Source organism: Bombus affinis, chromosome 6 (assembly GCF_024516045.1).
Source record: "Bombus affinis isolate iyBomAffi1 chromosome 6, iyBomAffi1.2, whole genome shotgun sequence".
Classification (NCBI taxonomy): Eukaryota; Metazoa; Arthropoda; class Insecta; order Hymenoptera; family Apidae; genus Bombus; species Bombus affinis.
Genome location: NC_066349.1, coordinates 8512853 through 8529003, shown reverse-complemented (window position 1 = coordinate 8529003; position 16151 = coordinate 8512853). Strand labels below are relative to the sequence as shown.

Sequence of the window (16151 nt, the reverse complement as noted above, 5' to 3'; positions counted from 1 at the left end):
AGAACTAAATTACAAAAACGTAATTGAAATTCCAACAACTTGTATCTTTTAAGGAACGTAAATTAAATTGTAACCCCAGAAGCCACAGTATAAAATAAATCCTTTATTCAACAAGATATTCGATCTTGCAATGAAAGTGTTTTCCATTTTGCAGATACAGTGATGGCATTTTAAAATACCAAAAATTTATTTTATTTAAGAACTTGGGAAAAAAAGAAAACAGAATATAATTGCATTACATTTTACATAAACGTTCTATATTTCGGAAAACAACGAATATATTCATATAATAACAATATTTCCATATTATTTTAAGCAATGCAATTTATTAATAAATGGATGCAATGCAAATAAGCATCAAATATTCGAAACAGAAATTTAATAAAGTAACATCTTCTATTAATTGCTTGATATCAATGATGTGATTAATTCGGAAAATATTAATTATCTTAAATACGCAAATACATAATCCTTTATATGCAATATATTCAATCGAGAAATAAATATTTCAGCTAGGAAGATTAAAGTTTATTTCTCCCTTTTTCTCTCTTTCTCGACAAGGATTTATCTATCTTAACTACAAATCATTCGCTGCTAGTAACTTTTCAAAAAGAACAAGATGAGAGTTTTCAAGCCACCTGCTGCAAGGTAATAATTATCAGATGCACACAAAGTGCATTGTTTCTAGAAATGAAAATGTAACAAGCCGTCCCCAGAGATTCTAATATTATATTACAAAATACTACTGTAATACTGTAAGTGATCTATGATTTTAAAAGTCTTCGTCATTTTATCACTCGATACATTTTATTATCAATCATTCCAATTTGTATTCCATGTTTTTAGAGTTATAAATAAAAATTATAGCTCTAAATAATTCATAACTTTTATCTAAAGATTTTAAATTAATTCAGTTGTCTTTAAGTTTAATATTTGGTTATTAGTTAAAAGCAAAAGGTTTCCTTTTTATTTATTTTGGAGACTTTACTGCGACTCTGAAAACCTCTATTTTTATTTATAAATCGATTTTATTCGTTGTTTTAACTAAAATAATTCAGCTTAGCCTGACAATAATTGAATCTCATATTTTGTTATAAAGGAGAGACAAGTTGAAACAAACAATGGTATCTCCACTCGTCTTTAAAAGTTTATATTTTAAATAAATAAATCAATGAGAATATATTAGCGACAAAATTCAAAATGTTTCCCTTTATTGTTATCTTTATTTACAATATTCATAGAGCAATCTTTTTATGGCAAAGATCAATAAAAAGTTACAACCTACGAGAAATCATCGATAATCCAAATCGTCGATTTTTTTGTAAAATTTACATTTCACGTATTTCAACACAGATCTTTGAATATTCGTGTATAAAAGAGCAAATCTTCATTTCGAGGACAAAAAAAGACGTACGCCAGTGGCAGTTCGCATATCCTCTATGTTCTACATCACAATCAACGTGTGTTATAACTTGAACAATACAAAATCCACGCGTGATAATTATCTCCTGTGACTGGTACATCGTTATTTGGAAAGGAGGGTGATAGAACAATACGATAAGCGTATTATATAGAATATATATTACGTTTACAAATACAGGATGTTTCACAAGATCTGAAATATTCAAAAAATGAGAACATTCGATTAAAAAGATTTTCTCTACGATGACATTTTAATAGGAATAAATATTTAGATAATAAATACCATTTACAATGTCGTGGTTGCGATAAGAGTGATACAAAAAGATATTCATTATCTGAGATTACAAATTTTGTTTATAAAAAATTTTAGGAGAAAATCAATATATCCGTATCGTAGAAGATAATTATTTTTGTAGGTATATATACGTAAAGATAATATTTATATACATAATGTACATAAATAAAGAAAATGTTTATGAAAGTAACATGAAATGAAAACAATGCTTGTCGAGAGTCAATTTTTATTTCAAATTGCTACAAATTGCTATGTCCTACGTGTTTATCTTCCGTTTCGATAGAGATCTTTACAGACAGAGAAAATTTCAGGCTTGTTGAAAACCTTCGTTTTTTTAAATATTTAATATATATCGCTGCTAAAATCTCGAATTCGAAAAATATTGAATCGTATAACTCTTATTACAAACGTGCGAATTAGGTCAGAGATCTCTCATTTTCTAAACATATCCTATCTTAATGAACACCCTACGTATACAGGGTGAGTCTTTTATCAGTCGTCACTCGGTTTTAAATTCTCCTACCATTTACGTAGGGCCGCGTGCTTCAAAACGGAAGCTGCACGATAAACCTTCCCCTCTAAAACGTTCACGGGAAATAATAATTGATAGAAAATTCACCCTATACGTAAAATAGATAATTAACACAAAAACGAAAACAAATAAATACGCTAAAATTATATTAGAACATATTTGTCATTATAAATCGTAGTGTGCGGCATCCTAACTTGCTTTGGCATTCTACGCATTTTTCTTCTTTTTTCCTTTTTATCATCTTTTTTTTCTCTTTGTTTCGCGCGAGACAAAAATGAACGATTCGTCCTAAAAATTTTCGACGTCTCTGCGGAAACAACGACGTTACACACGTCCAGAGATTTTGTTCCCCTCTATTTTTTCCTTCTTTCATTCCTTTCCGTTCTTTCTGCTCTCTTTTTTTCTTTCAACAGGCTACATACCATTCGTCGAAGGGATTACAGAGAATGCTAATGAAATTTCCGCTATATTTACCACGAATATCCCTGTAGTCTTCAAGGAACTCGTATCGTGAACAATAGACGTTTTAATGCACATGAATATTCGTGAACATGCATCAACTTCAGCTATGTCTGTATACATATATTCCTGGCTGTATGTAGATGTAAATTCGTGCACACGCGCGAAGGGGAGAAAATAGGGCGAAACGGGATGAGAGAGAAAACATGTGGTAGCAAATAGCGAAGAAGAAAATTTGTTTCGTCGGTATTCACTTTTTTCAGTCTTATAAGTACCTATACTAATCACAAAGATTATGATAACTTTCCATCAGGCTGCAATTCACAATGTGACGCGTTCAACTTGCTAGTAACATAAATTATTACTGGTTTATCACTTTCATAATTCCTTTTGTGATATTTTCTTTTCTACGATTAATACACGAGAGATAAAAACACAAAACATGTACGCTATACCGGAACTTCACAATATTTTGACTATGATTTGTAATCAATCGGTTCAATTTAAATGTAGCCTGATCTTACACTGTTTAAATAACACTGTTTCTATAAAAGGAATATGCTGAAAACAAGAAATACGACGTAAAAATAATCTGCCTAAAAGGTTGAATATCATCGACCGAGATTACTATCGTCAAGAGTTTCATTGATATTAAAATCGAAATGCATTTAAAACCATGAAGCGGGACAAGGGGGAAAGTACCTTTCGACCGGCTGAACGATACTTGGGGGGCGAAATGTAAATGCTTCTGAAACTGCTCCATCGTGAAATATATTATTTCTAAGTATTACGTATGATTCATCACCGTCGCTACGTTTACTATGTCACCTTAAATTAAGCGAATCACCGTTAACGATTTACGTAATTTCTCTCGGTGTAAAAGAACACTCAAAATCATCGAATCGAGACACGTACACACGAAAATGTGATTATATAAAATATATAATATGTATATATATATATTTATTTATATATATATATATACTAGTCGAATTGCTTGCTGTGCATCGGGACAAATCGAATTTTCGTTCGGCTTACCATAGTTTCACTTTTCCATCGAAAAGCGAAACTGACTGGATATCTCGCGTTTTGTATCTTTATATCGTTTCCAGCAGGAAACGATCTTAAAGATACATAAAAAGAAAAGAGAAGGAAAAGAAATATGTTTTCATAAGGCACGCGCAGAAATGCGATACTCCTGGCGAAAGGGTAAAATTATAAAATACACGTTCAAAAAATAACGCGTCCACTAAAGGGTCACGCGATTGACTTCATCCAAAGGTTCCGTGTCCTTCAGAATTCCGAAAGTTATTCCGAACGTATACTCTTATTGCTAGTTGTACCGATCGTGTATTTCTTTTTCACGCAGTCTTTAACAAGGCACTTTTTCGCGTTTATTATACGAATATTATTATTGAACAAAAGGCCGCAATGTTCCTAGATGTAGTTGCGTACGAAACGAGAGGAAATCAATTCCGTTTTCATTACAGAAATTACTTTGGTAATGACTAGGTCATGCATTATCGCTACGCAACGATATATCGTGATTCTTCGCTATGTCGTTGCGATCGGCTTCGCTTCTTCGTTATTAAATGGTAATAAAGAGAACTAACGCATCGTTTAATATTATGGCTGTGTAGACGCATCGCTCGCGCATACGTATATTAGGACTTCTAAATAGGATCTGAACTGCTGAAGGGCGAAGTAAGGACGCTCTCGAAACCAGTCAACGCTTTTGATTTTTGCCTTCGTTCATTAATCCACCTCCCATTTTATTCGTCGTTCACCGCTCTTTTCCGTTCGATCATCTAACCATTCGACCCTGCTGTGCTCCTCTCTGACATCCACTAGAAAGAAATTTTCCGTCGTTCGTTGAAAATGCAATAGAAAACTTAAGACAGTAGAATAAGCATCTGTATCAATGTTTGGTAAGGAAGATTCTCATAAATGGAAGATAAAGTATGGAAAATTATATCCCACGAGTTACTCTTTATACGCTACAAGGAGTTATACGCTCCTTTGAGAGAACATCTCTTTGAAAGCCAATATTTGTAACGAGGAAGACTAACTCGATTCCAAACATTATAAATTAAAACTGAATGCGGTAATTGCTCGGACGAGGTATGGATCTCGCTTTAGAAGGAGGCAACGATGACGTGGACGCCTCGCTGCTAGCGGTGCCTCCGGAGTCGCGCCCTCCGCTCTTGCTGCTCACCGTGCTTCCGGTGCTTTGTCCTCGTGAACCAGTTTGCTTTCTCAAGGTGCCATCGCTGAGGCGACCGTACTCTCCAATACGACGAGACGGCGGAGGTATCAGCGAACGACTCTGCATTTCCCTGTGCTTCGTTTCTGAATTGGAAGGCTGTTTCTTGCGAATATTTTCACCTTGAAGGCGCTCGTACTCGTGACTTGTCGTGGAGGATGGCTTTTTCAGCGAATTATTGACGACCAACTGTTCCGTTCCGGATGATTTCTTTCGACGCTGAGCCTTCGTGTCGAATCTGCCATACTCGATGGTGCAGTTGCTCGTATCGCGCACCTTCATGCTCACAGAGGTGTCCAAAGCTGGACCTGGATCTGATTTCTTGCGAGTCTCCGTGTCGCTTAGTCTGCAGTAACGCGAGTTCGTCGACTTCAGATTCTTCGGTGGCCGCGGTAACGAGCTAGGAGGAAGACTACCCGCGCGGCGTGGTTCGCCCTCTTGCATCCTCTGCCTCTGAGAGCTTCTGCCCTGCTTCTCCAGCAGCATCATATCTTCGGGCTTACCGTCTGACAATCTCGATACAGTGCCTTTCAGTCTCGAGGCTGCACTCGCAAATTCCATGATACCCGGCGAAACCTCGCCACCGGAGTCGTCTAATAGGCGACTCTTGCTCGAGGCGGTGCTCGAGGTACCTGTGCTATCTACACCCGCCAATAATGGCTTGGGTATTTTTCCTTTTCGCGACGCAGTGCCTGGATTAGAGAATCCTGGAAAACAGCAAAGTGCCCGCTGAAACAAGAGAAAAGCAGAGCCGCGTTGGAAAGGAGACCTGGGACCTGGAAAGTGGGGGTTAGTGCTCGCTACAACAGCGCATGCACACTCCAGGATCACACGGGATGAGGATTGGGTTGGGTTAGTTTGAATTAAGAAGGATGGAGGAAATGTCTTTTCTTTTTTCTTTTTTATCGTCTAATCGAAAATATACGATTAATATATAGTTAATTATAAAACGAAAAATCAATGGCACACAAAAATTTGTATTAGTGAAAATACAGTTTACTGAGTTTTTAGATAAAAAAAATGAGCAGCAAATGCATTCTTTACACATCACCTATATAGATATTGTCTTATTTATGCGGAGTTTGCTTTTTACGAAATAGTAAATTAGTTTTCCTTCCAATTATCAATTTTTATCTTTACATCTCAAAAATCTGATAACATACGAATCTTTTGAAGGCTTGTTGTAGGTAAAAAGCTTACTCTGTATAAATTTGGCTAACAAAGCGAAATAAAAAAATATAAGAAATTCGTAAAAAAAAAAAAAAATGAATTAATACAACACATAGCCGAAAAATAACACAACTACAATGTACTATGCAATACTAAACACAAGAGAATAGTTGACGCATTTAATATATTTATTTAATTTATCGAATGCATCTGACAATTATTCATATGTCAAGAAGAAGATATTATAGATTCTTGATGATACATCAACTATTCTTGTCCATATTACTAACCCAAATAAAACATTAAAATACCTTTGATTGTATAATCTGTAATATTTTCATAGTCTCCTGTAGCTATAAAGCTAAAGTAAACACTAAAGAGTTTAACATTACAAAATCAAAACATTATGTTGAACGCAAAGAGTACATAGAAAAAAATAAAAATAAAATTTCATAAAATGTAATTTTGGAATGATTAAAATTAAATGATAAAACCCTACTTTTATCCTGCCCTTTACATAGTTACAGAACTATGCTGCCTACAGAAAATTAATTTTACTATCACGAAATTATTTCTACGTTTAGTAACTATACGTTTACTGGGAGCTTGCATACCTTACTAAGTAGCTGGGAGTCTAGTTCTTTTAATTGATCATCGAGACTTTTATTCGTTTGTTCGAAGCTCCCCTGCTTCCGATACTTGTAACTGTCCGTAACACCGTACGAACCAGTACTTCCATAACCACTACCACCACCCAATACACTGCTTACTGTTAAACATAAAAGTGAATAATTAAAAAGACATTATAATTACTAGTTTTCGAAAAAAGAACTGTATCAGAAATCTTACCGAGTTCTGGCGTGCTTGTTAGTGCAGTATGGTGATCCGCTGATGTGCTTGAATGAGACGAATGTGCAGCAGGGTAACTACCAACACCACTACTGCTACTACTATCCTTGTCGTACGTATGTTTTTGAAGGACTCTAATCATTGCATCCCTTTCAGCTAATTTCGATTCTAGATCCTTCATTCTATGAAACAGACGAAGGTTTGTATTACTGTAATTCTATTTAAGTGACAAAAAATATAAAAAGATTATATGAAATAAAAATAAAATTACCTAGATTCAAAATCAGCCAATTTTTTCTGTGCCGCGTGTACTTCATCCATGTGTCTCATTTTCTCAGAACGTGCCTCTGCAATTAATTTCTCAGCATCTTGACTCGTCTTCTCTAACGCAGCTATCTTGGCGTCCCTGATTGGTCAGATAAATAAATTGTAATTAATGTGCATATGACAAAAAAATTTATTAAGCGAGCAAACTTACTTTGGTAGACTGGCTGCATCAATTGCCGCTTGCCTTAGTGCACTTTCTTCGAGATAACGTTGCTCCCATTTTGCAACGTCACCCTCGAGTGACATAATTTTTTCATCTCTTTCGCGTATTCGTCGTTTTAATTCTGCGATCGTTTCTCCATTGGAGGATTGTTCATTACCATTAGCACCACCACCACCACCACCACCGCCTTCTCTTAATTCTCGTTCTAATTGACCTCTCAACTGTCTTTCTGTTTCTTCTCTTCTGTCACTGGACGCTTGAAGAGAAGACAAAGCTCGTTGAAGTTGGCCTACCCTTTCTACGTATACTTGTTTCTTCCGACACTGTAAGAAACGAATGTAACAAACAACTTACAAACAAACAATTTACTGGAACATAACAAAAATATTACCTCTTCTTCAAGACGTACGACATTGCCTTGTGCGTTAGTGAGAGCAGTATCTAAAATATCTATGTGTGTACGTTGTTCTTGTAACGTTGCTCGCTGTGCTGCTAATTCGATTTCCTGCCTTTCTTTCGCCGCGGCTAATTCTTTATCTAGTATAAATATCAATAGGGTTAAAATAATATTTTTATCGAATTATCGAATTAATGAATAATAAAATTTACATACTTTGTGTAATCAATTGACCAATTAATAATTCTCGTTGCGTTAATTCCTTTCTCATAGATTCTACGATCGGAGGACTATCGGTACGTGCCGATAATAAATCTATTTGATCTCTCAATGCACGATTTAATTCAGTTAATCGTCTGCAGTCATTTTGTAACCTCAGTCTAGCAGCTCGTTCCAGTTTCTCTCTTCGTTCACTCGACGCAGCCAATTCCTCATGAGCCCTGTGTACCTTCGCAATCTCTTGTTCCAACTTTTGAGATTTAGCAACTTTGTTATAGCATCGTTCTAATTCTAATTTTAAGGCACTGTTCTCCTGGATTACAATTTGTATCATCTCTGATGGTGGCCAAATTTCACCCGTTGCAGATTCTGTTTCCTCTCTTCCTTTCGTTTGAGGTCTATGAAAAATAAGATATTATTTACAAAAAGCGATCATTAGAAATGAAATAACTTGAAGAAAATCGGTTTAATTAAATCACCGTGGAGAAGTTGCCCGCAAATTGTAATTATCCATATCTGGTTTGCCTATTCTAGATAAATCAGGTTGTGATCTTGATAATGTCAATTTTTCCATTGGCCCAAGAAGTCGGGATTTATTTTTTAGTGGTAGCAAAACAGACATATACGAAGGTGGTGGTCTATCTTCTGATTCGCTATCATTCTGTTTTCCTCTATCACCATCTCTCATTCTCATATCAATATTTCCTCCATTATTAGTTAGCTTGCTATAAGATGGTACTTTAACTTCTTTTGCAAGATGTTTTAATACCTGCTTAATTTAAACGAAATAAAATAACGAACATGAAGAATTAATCTCATTTAAAAAACTGTATCATAATAATATAAAAGTATTAACAATATTTATTTGTTAAATATGTACTCCAATACTACTAAAATAATCACCTGTGACTGACTAAGATAATCATCTGGTATATCTGTAATTTCTTGACATCCTCCATTATTAGGTTGCTCATAAACATGATCTTCATGAGATAAATTCGATAAAGACTGCATAGTAGGGCTATTCGAATGTCCTTTACCACCACCATCGCAATATAAGTAACCCATATCTCCATGTTCTCTTACTACACCTGACAACCTAAAATTAAACATTGATATATGATTCATAAATATTTACCAAAGATTATAAAAATAAGAATTTTTCTTCAAAGTATATATTACCTTCCAGATGGTACCCATGAATTATCATCATTAGCATTGTGTATAATAAGTGTGTTGTAAGAGCTTGTAGACACATCTAAGCTACTTCTATTTGACCCTACACTGGTACGATTACTTAAATTATCCTTCAAACTATTTCTATTAGAACCATTAATGCTGTCTTTAAGGCTATTTCTATTAGAACCATTCAAATTCTCCTTCAAACTGTTTCTGTTTGAACCATTTAAACTATCCTTCAAACTGTTTCTGTTGAGCAGGTTACCCTAGATTGCAATAAAGTAATTTACACTTATGTGACTTAATGGTAGTGATAGCAATTTAAGATATATAAGAATAATATAGTTAGATAACAGACATTTAAAAATGGTCACATGTATCTCAAAGATAATGACAAAGAATGAAAGTATGTGATATATAAAAGTAACTAATATTCTTCAAAAACTAAAATATTATAATAAACAACATAGATGTATATTAATGTGAGTTACTGTTAGAAAAATTATTAGAAACATATATTGTTTAGTAAATAATTACTAACAAAACATACTTACTTGTATATTTGGTATATTTTCTTTATGACTGGAAGATCTCGATGGACTTTGCTGCTGATTTTCTTGGCCTTGAGGTTCTTGACGAGCTGTATGTCTTATAACATATCGATCTTCATTAGTTAAGTTCTCATTTGATGTTGATACATCAGTTTCACTACCACTCAAACTTTGTGGAAGACCACCTATTAAATATATATCATATATTTTGAAAAATACAACTTTTCATAGATTAAAATTTTGTTCATTTAAAAAATCTTAGAAACAATAAAAAATATCAAGCACAAATATTATAAAACTTGTCTTGTACCTTGCATTGATAGTTGCTTCCTTTGTATATTATTATTTGAAAAAGGTAAGAATCTGCTACCTTGCTGCAGAGAACTCATTTTTCTATTTTTTCATTTACACCTGTTCTATTTAATCTGCAAATATATAGAATTAATTTTTTACAATCATTCAGAAAATATCAAAGAACAGTTTGTTTATATGTAATCTCTACATGAATGTGTTATTCTAATATGCATATCACATGGATTAATAATTCATTGCACGACTAAATAAATAGATTTTGCAAAGATTAATTTATTTTTTTTTCAACATGCTTTTTGCACACTCGTACATACAATGTTAAAAAAATTAACAATGAAAGATCTATATTCACAAGCTTTTAGGAAACATGGATTTATAACATGCCTTACTTATAATATTCTTTGATAAAACGTGTTTTTATAATGTATTTTAACCAATATTTAAAAGCACATCACATCGAAACACGTCGAAAAGGTGAATAGAGATAGATACGAACAATGCCCACAGATTAATCACTCTCACATCTCTAAAAGTTGAAAACCAGTGGGAACGTAAACCTATTCATGCATTCTTCTATTTGACACTACGCGGCACTCGAAAACGAGGAACGAAGACAGAATTATCAGAAGTCAACGTATAAGAAAGAGACAACGATGTTATAGTAATGGTAAAGCAGAGCGCTCTGACAGAGGTGTCAACACTCTGGAATGTTGATAATCCGGAGATATTGAATTTTTCGTTGATGCGTAACATCGTAGTGGGATAGTATTCGAGGTCTCACGAACGCGACTCATCGATATATGCGTGTTTGCAACACCAAAAACGATCCTGTCGCACACGGTTTTTAATATTTTTACAAGTTGCTGAACTTGAAGGGCTGTATAAATAAACAAAAGAATATACTCGAACTAGAATCCAGCGAGGATTTTTCACATGCCGCACTACAAGAATGCAAGCAGATGGTCCTAACGAATGGACGTCCGATTACTCACATTATGCGAAAGTGCAAAAACAGGACGAGTGTCGTAATTATTTCAATAAATTAATACACTTTACTGCTCCACGCACGAGAAATAAAAATTGTTAGTTCCCGCATTCCTCATCAGGGTGCGACGTATACGAAAGCGGGATACGCTCTTCCTGACTCCTCTAAACTTTCCCAACTTTTTTCTTCATCTGCAGATGAATCACTGAAAAGCAATGTACGCAGAATATCATCTTGGTGTCTGTTTTTTATGTCATTGTATGATAAAGGTAATTTATTTTTCTTTTTTTACAGATCGAACAAAGTTTTATACTTTATTCTTAAGTAAGATATTTAAGTCAGGTTCATTGCGTTCTGACGATATAAGCAATTTAAATGCACACGACAGATTTTTGCGATAGGCTTTTATTTCATTTTCGAATAATTCTTATTTCAAATTAAACACGCTGTTGTGTACATGAAAATATATTTGATGTAAAATTCAATTAAATGAAAAGAATTTGTATCGTTTTAGTTATTTAATATATAATCTCTGATATAAGTACTTAATTAAGTCGCGTCCATTGGTATATGATAGCACGCAATAAAAATTTACATTAAGCGATATTATTATCTTTAAGTCTTTTGAAAAATATGATTATATTACGGCCATGAATCATTTGGAAGATTTGAAGAGAATATTGTGATATTTATACAAATAATAATCTTTTTCTAGAACACAATTTGACTTACAGTATCTTTAGATGTATGTATTGTTTGATACTATGTTGCAACATAAGTTGTATAAAATTCATACTGTGTGATTGTGAGTGGATCAGGAAGTAATTATGAATTTTAATAAATTACGACAATGCTATAAATTTATTTCTTTCAAATCATTACATCAAAGTTCATATGTTATACCAAAACCATTTATTTATGATAAATTCTTGAAAATTGCTTCATATAGCATATTTTTTCATGGTAATCTACAAAAAACATTAAAAAAGGAGCCTGTAAGCTTATTGACAATTCCGTAAAGAATATAATGCGTGATTTAACTTTTTTGTTTTCGTGATTTTTAAAGAAGTTTGTAATTAAAAATAAAGACGTTTTACTATAAATATACGATTTTATTTACGATATATGAAACATATTGTTTTTTAGTAAAACCAATTTTACAGTTTTCAACCTCAATACTTCACAATACAGATGTTAAAACCATGTCTGGAGGTGATAAAATTTGCCTTAACGTTGATTATAATGAGATTCTAAAAGCTCAAAATGATAGTAGTGTTTTAATCATCGATGTCAGGGAAAAGGAAGAAATTGATGAAACTGGAAAGCTACCTGGAAGTATTCATATACCAAGTATGTTCTAATATCGTCAAAATCATGCTTTAAAATATTAGGTAGTTATCGTTGAATTTTATTATTATAGTGGGAGATGTTGCAAATACATTGTTGAGCTTTTCTGAGAAAGATTTTAAAGAAAGATTTAAGAAAGAAAAACCTACCAAAAATACGAAGATCATATTAAGTTGTAGATCTGGGAAAAGAAGTGGCATGGTTCAAGAAGAAATTCAAAAGCTTGGATATGAAAAGTATATTATATTATAAAAATATATCTACACATGTTTTACAGATGTATTAATTAAACCTATTTATTTATATTTTAGTGCATACAATTATGTTGGAGGATGGCTAGATTGGGAAAGCAAACAGAAAGTATAAGCTATTGTTATAATTATTTTTACATGAGTAGATATATTTATTTATAAATATTAGTAAACACCTATATATAATTTCCTAACTTACATAAATAAACTGTTATTAATTGTTTAGAATGGAAATTTATTAAGCTAATTCTCATTGATAAATAATATCTTATGATATATAGTCAATTAAGATAATATATTTACATCTATTTCCATATATGCATGTATCTACATACATATAAATAATATTTTACAATGTATTCAATTCTTATATACACTTCTTTCATACATAACTTCTTCTTATGTTAAATAAGACGAAGATTATATATCAAATAATTACATTACTTTTTTTTTTGTTCTTGAGCTAATTTCTGATTAACCATTTCTCTGAATTGCCCCAAAATAAGATTTTCTCTTTTCTGTCGTTCTTCTTTACTGAACATAGCCAATGCTCGTTTCTCATCAGCAGAATAAATTTGGTTTTCCTTACGGATACGAACAGCTTCCATCCGCCGATGTCTGAGAAAAAAATAACATCAGTGTTAGAATAAATTTATTTTCCTATACTTTGGTAATTTTCAAAGGATATCTTACCTGCTACCACTCATAACATAACCAACAGATTCATATGCGGCTATCTCTTCTGAAGTCAAACCAATTTCACCTCTTCTAGGTATACGTTTTCCTTCTGCAACGTATGCAGCCATAGCAGCACCTTCACCAGGTAAAAGAGCCTTGCCAAAATCTTTAGCAGATAATGTAACATGTGGCTTTTGAACTGGTCCCACTACTTCATCACCACTCTCATCTGAACTTGATCCCTTTTTAACCTTCGCTTTATCATTAATTCCATTCTTTTCCACCCATTCTAATTCTTCAGGTTCGCTGTCAGAGCTACTATCTGACCTTTTCTTTTTCCGTTTCTTCTTTTTGTCTTTCTTAGCTTTCTTTTCTTTCTTTGGTTTTTTACTTTTCTAAAACAATGATAAGAAACATTTATTATAACTTGCAAGAAAAGCCTGTAACAAAAAATGTTATAAAGTAATTAATTTTTACATATACAAAATATAATAAGGAAGGTATATGGAACTATGAAAATAAATTTACTTATTAAATTAATGAGAAGTTAAATTGTGTTTTCATACCTTCTTTTTCATCTCATGTTTCCTTTTTCTATCTTTTGGTATAATACTGTCTTTGTACTTGTTAGTCTCTTCATCTTCGTCAGAACTATATTAAACAAAAAACATTTAACAATTTATAAGAATAAACATATGTGTATAATATAATTGATGTATAATTTGATTACAAAATAAAATATAAATACTTACTCTTCGATTCGTGTTGGTGATTTTCCCCAAATTCTATCGACTCCACATAACCCAATTTGCTCTCTATCCCTTCTCCGTGCGTCCATTTTTTGTATCTGCTTTTATTTCTTGTTTACAAGCTATGATAGATAGGGAATGAGAGTGCTAACGGTGTGGTTCTGATTGTTTCAGGATTAATGCTGCACCATACGGCCAAGTGCTGAACCATGAAACACCTAACATATACAAGAACGTATAAAATTAGAGATCTGCTTTGTTTGGTTGCACGCTAGCATAGACAAGAACCTATTTAATTGCACGGTTCTACGAATAACAAAATCGTGCAATAATTTATGTTGAAAAACTATTAGTATCGGACAAATTTTTGGAAGAATTGAAAAATATACATTTTTATGTAACTATATTGAAAATCTGCTATCGATATACACAGATAGTGGCAGGCAATATTACTCGATTCGATGAAATAACAATGCAACAATAAAACTTTTATTTTCGGTTGATATCACGTATCTTGAATGACTTAACGTTCAACGTAGAGGAGATTTAATAGATCGAGCGTCAGTGTAATTTGGCACTTTATTTGCACTTGTTGAATACGATCAAATCTGAACACGACGCTTGTAAAATCTCGTCGAGACTAAAATATCACATACGCACAATACGGCAGTCTGTTGGTGACTGCCTTAGTATGTCGCTGATGCTCCCCACCAGCCGTTGGGTCCATCCGCCCCTCATTCCCACCAGCCGTTGGGTCTCGTCCGTCCATCGTCCCTACCTGACTGGGCATTTCTGCCGACCTTTAAATTTTCAGATTTACAACTCGGGGAGGATAGTTATAATTCGCAATTTCAAATTCCAAAGAAGAGATAATTACTGTTTGGGTCATATACGGACGGTCACTCAAAATCCTGGACAGACAGATTTATTTAGAATGAATTAAACTGGAAATGATGGTTCTTTAACGTGAAGTAAATATAGTAATGTGCTATAACTAAGACAACTAAATAAATAATTTACAACTCACAACTAATAGTTTACAACTCCTCATAACTTGACTCACCACTCACGACTCTCACAACTCGACTCCTCATCACTCGACTGTCAACTCACAACTTGACTCTTCACTCACGACTATCTCAACTCGACTTTTCATCACTCGACTCTGAACTCACAACTCCTCCGCACGAACTGTCCTGTTTTTGCGACCAGGTTTTCAGGACATAAATAGGAAGAAAAAACAATACCCTATGTAAGCACCGCTCTACAGCGACTTAAATCTAATTTATAAATTGTAATATTAAAAAATGTAATTCCGACACACAAAATATTGTATGGCTATGTCGTACCGTCACGTATCTGGTACTTTTGCCTAAACCACCCCACAACCAAAGTTCATTGTTTATTGTGAACAACAAACCAATGTAATACTCAAGTACTGGCAATAAACGTTATAAAAAAAAAAAAAAAAAAAAAAAAATCACAACTCCTCCACTTGACTCTACAGGTAACGAACACCCGGTAACGACTTCGAGGTAACGGTCAGGTAAAAACTTCCGGACCTTTTTGGCTTAATGGCATTTTAACGTTTTATTGTTTATTGTTTACGCGATATTTCTTAGGTCATCTGTCCACGATATTATACTCGGCCATTCTGACAAATACATCGGACCCCAGATGTGCTTAACGTCGCTAATTTCACTATTAACTTCAACAATGTCCCACCATTTCATGTGATCAGCCGTCGTGAAGATCGTTTGGGGCCTCTATCGCTCCACCTGGCGCCTACCTAGCTCTTCATCTAAAACAAAAGTCGGTTTTCTGGCTATCCACAATTATACGGGTTCCGAATACGTTCTAACGCATTCCTAGCTTCGACGATAGACATATCACGCAGTCTACGTCAACAAACTTAAATGATCTCATCACCGATTCGAAGCTGCTTCGATTTGGCTGCTACTGTATTTGCGAAATCACGCTCGAAGATACTAAGGAATCTTTCG

The 16151-nt window shown here is 33.7% G+C and overlaps 3 protein-coding genes across 18 annotated transcripts; 1 reads left to right on the top strand and 2 right to left on the bottom strand.

The window, feature by feature from the left end:
- Positions 1-1180: 1180 nt before the first annotated feature.
- On the bottom strand, positions 1181-11279 carry LOC126918011 (angiomotin-like protein 1). Of its 5 annotated transcripts, XM_050725540.1 has the most exons (14): positions 11131-11279; positions 10137-10251; positions 9830-10011; positions 9279-9541; positions 9000-9195; positions 8576-8865; positions 8094-8494; positions 7872-8017; positions 7469-7803; positions 7262-7396; positions 6991-7172; positions 6756-6910; positions 4924-5700; positions 1181-4555 (listed from the first exon to the last, which is right to left on the bottom strand). In XM_050725540.1, exons 2-14 carry the CDS (start codon positions 10213-10215, stop codon positions 4517-4519), a joined length of 3180 nt encoding a protein of 1059 aa, XP_050581497.1. In that variant the 5' UTR covers positions 10216-10251; positions 11131-11279; the 3' UTR covers positions 1181-4516. The 5 variants fall into 5 exon arrangements, with proteins under 5 accessions (XP_050581497.1, XP_050581492.1, XP_050581496.1 ...); XM_050725535.1 differs by having other exon boundaries at positions 1181-5700; XM_050725539.1 differs by having other exon boundaries at positions 1181-5700; positions 11042-11179.
- LOC126918021 (thiosulfate sulfurtransferase/rhodanese-like domain-containing protein 3) lies at positions 11238-13080 on the top strand. 7 transcript variants are annotated; one of them, XM_050725568.1, is made up of 4 exons: positions 11238-11392; positions 12270-12473; positions 12544-12706; positions 12782-13080. In XM_050725568.1, exons 1-4 carry the CDS (start codon positions 11374-11376, stop codon positions 12834-12836), a joined length of 441 nt encoding a protein of 146 aa, XP_050581525.1. In that variant the 5' UTR covers positions 11238-11373; the 3' UTR covers positions 12837-13080. The 7 variants fall into 7 exon arrangements, with proteins under 7 accessions (XP_050581525.1, XP_050581524.1, XP_050581526.1 ...); XM_050725567.1 differs by having other exon boundaries at positions 11244-11392; positions 12287-12473; XM_050725569.1 differs by lacking the exon at positions 11238-11392 and adding an exon at positions 11704-11868 and having other exon boundaries at positions 12287-12473.
- LOC126918020 (NKAP family protein CG6066) lies at positions 12998-15565 on the bottom strand. Of its 6 annotated transcripts, none has more exons than XM_050725561.1 (5): positions 14538-15565; positions 14152-14366; positions 13966-14050; positions 13415-13794; positions 12998-13339 (listed from the first exon to the last, which is right to left on the bottom strand). In XM_050725561.1, exons 2-5 carry the CDS (start codon positions 14235-14237, stop codon positions 13162-13164), a joined length of 729 nt encoding a protein of 242 aa, XP_050581518.1. In that variant the 5' UTR covers positions 14238-14366; positions 14538-15565; the 3' UTR covers positions 12998-13161. The 6 variants fall into 6 exon arrangements, with proteins under 6 accessions (XP_050581518.1, XP_050581519.1, XP_050581520.1 ...); XM_050725562.1 differs by having other exon boundaries at positions 14677-15565; XM_050725563.1 differs by having other exon boundaries at positions 14805-15565.
- Positions 15566-16151: the final 586 nt, after the last annotated feature.

What these genes read in the sequence shown, in the direction of transcription:
- LOC126918020 (XM_050725561.1), bottom strand. Translation starts at nt 14,237, where the DNA reads ATGGACGCACGGAGAAGGGATAGAGAGCAAATTGGGTTATGTGGAGTC. An exon ending in TCACCAACACGAATCGAAGA is followed by an intron (nt 14,051 to 14,151) that starts GTAAGTATTTAT and finishes TGTTTAATATAG; the next exon opens with TTCTGACGAAGATGAAGAGA. An exon ending in TATGTTATGAGTGGTAGCAG is followed by an intron (nt 13,340 to 13,414) that starts GTAAGATATCCT and finishes TTTTTTTCTCAG; the next exon opens with ACATCGGCGGATGGAAGCTG.
- LOC126918011 (XM_050725535.1), bottom strand. Translation starts at nt 10,215, where the DNA reads ATGAGTTCTCTGCAGCAAGGTAGCAGATTCTTACCTTTTTCAAATAAT. An exon ending in ATTATCTTAGTCAGTCACAG is followed by an intron (nt 8,866 to 8,999) that starts GTGATTATTTTA and finishes TAAATTAAGCAG; the next exon opens with GTATTAAAACATCTTGCAAA. An exon ending in TCGTACGTCTTGAAGAAGAG is followed by an intron (nt 7,804 to 7,871) that starts GTAATATTTTTG and finishes CGTTTCTTACAG; the next exon opens with TGTCGGAAGAAACAAGTATA.
- LOC126918021 (XM_050725565.1), top strand. Translation starts at nt 11,951, where the DNA reads ATGAATTTTAATAAATTACGACAATGCTATAAATTTATTTCTTTCAAA. An exon ending in TGGAAGTATTCATATACCAA is followed by an intron (nt 12,474 to 12,543) that starts GTATGTTCTAAT and finishes TTATTATTATAG; the next exon opens with TGGGAGATGTTGCAAATACA. An exon ending in CAAAAGCTTGGATATGAAAA is followed by an intron (nt 12,707 to 12,781) that starts GTATATTATATT and finishes TTTATATTTTAG; the next exon opens with TGCATACAATTATGTTGGAG.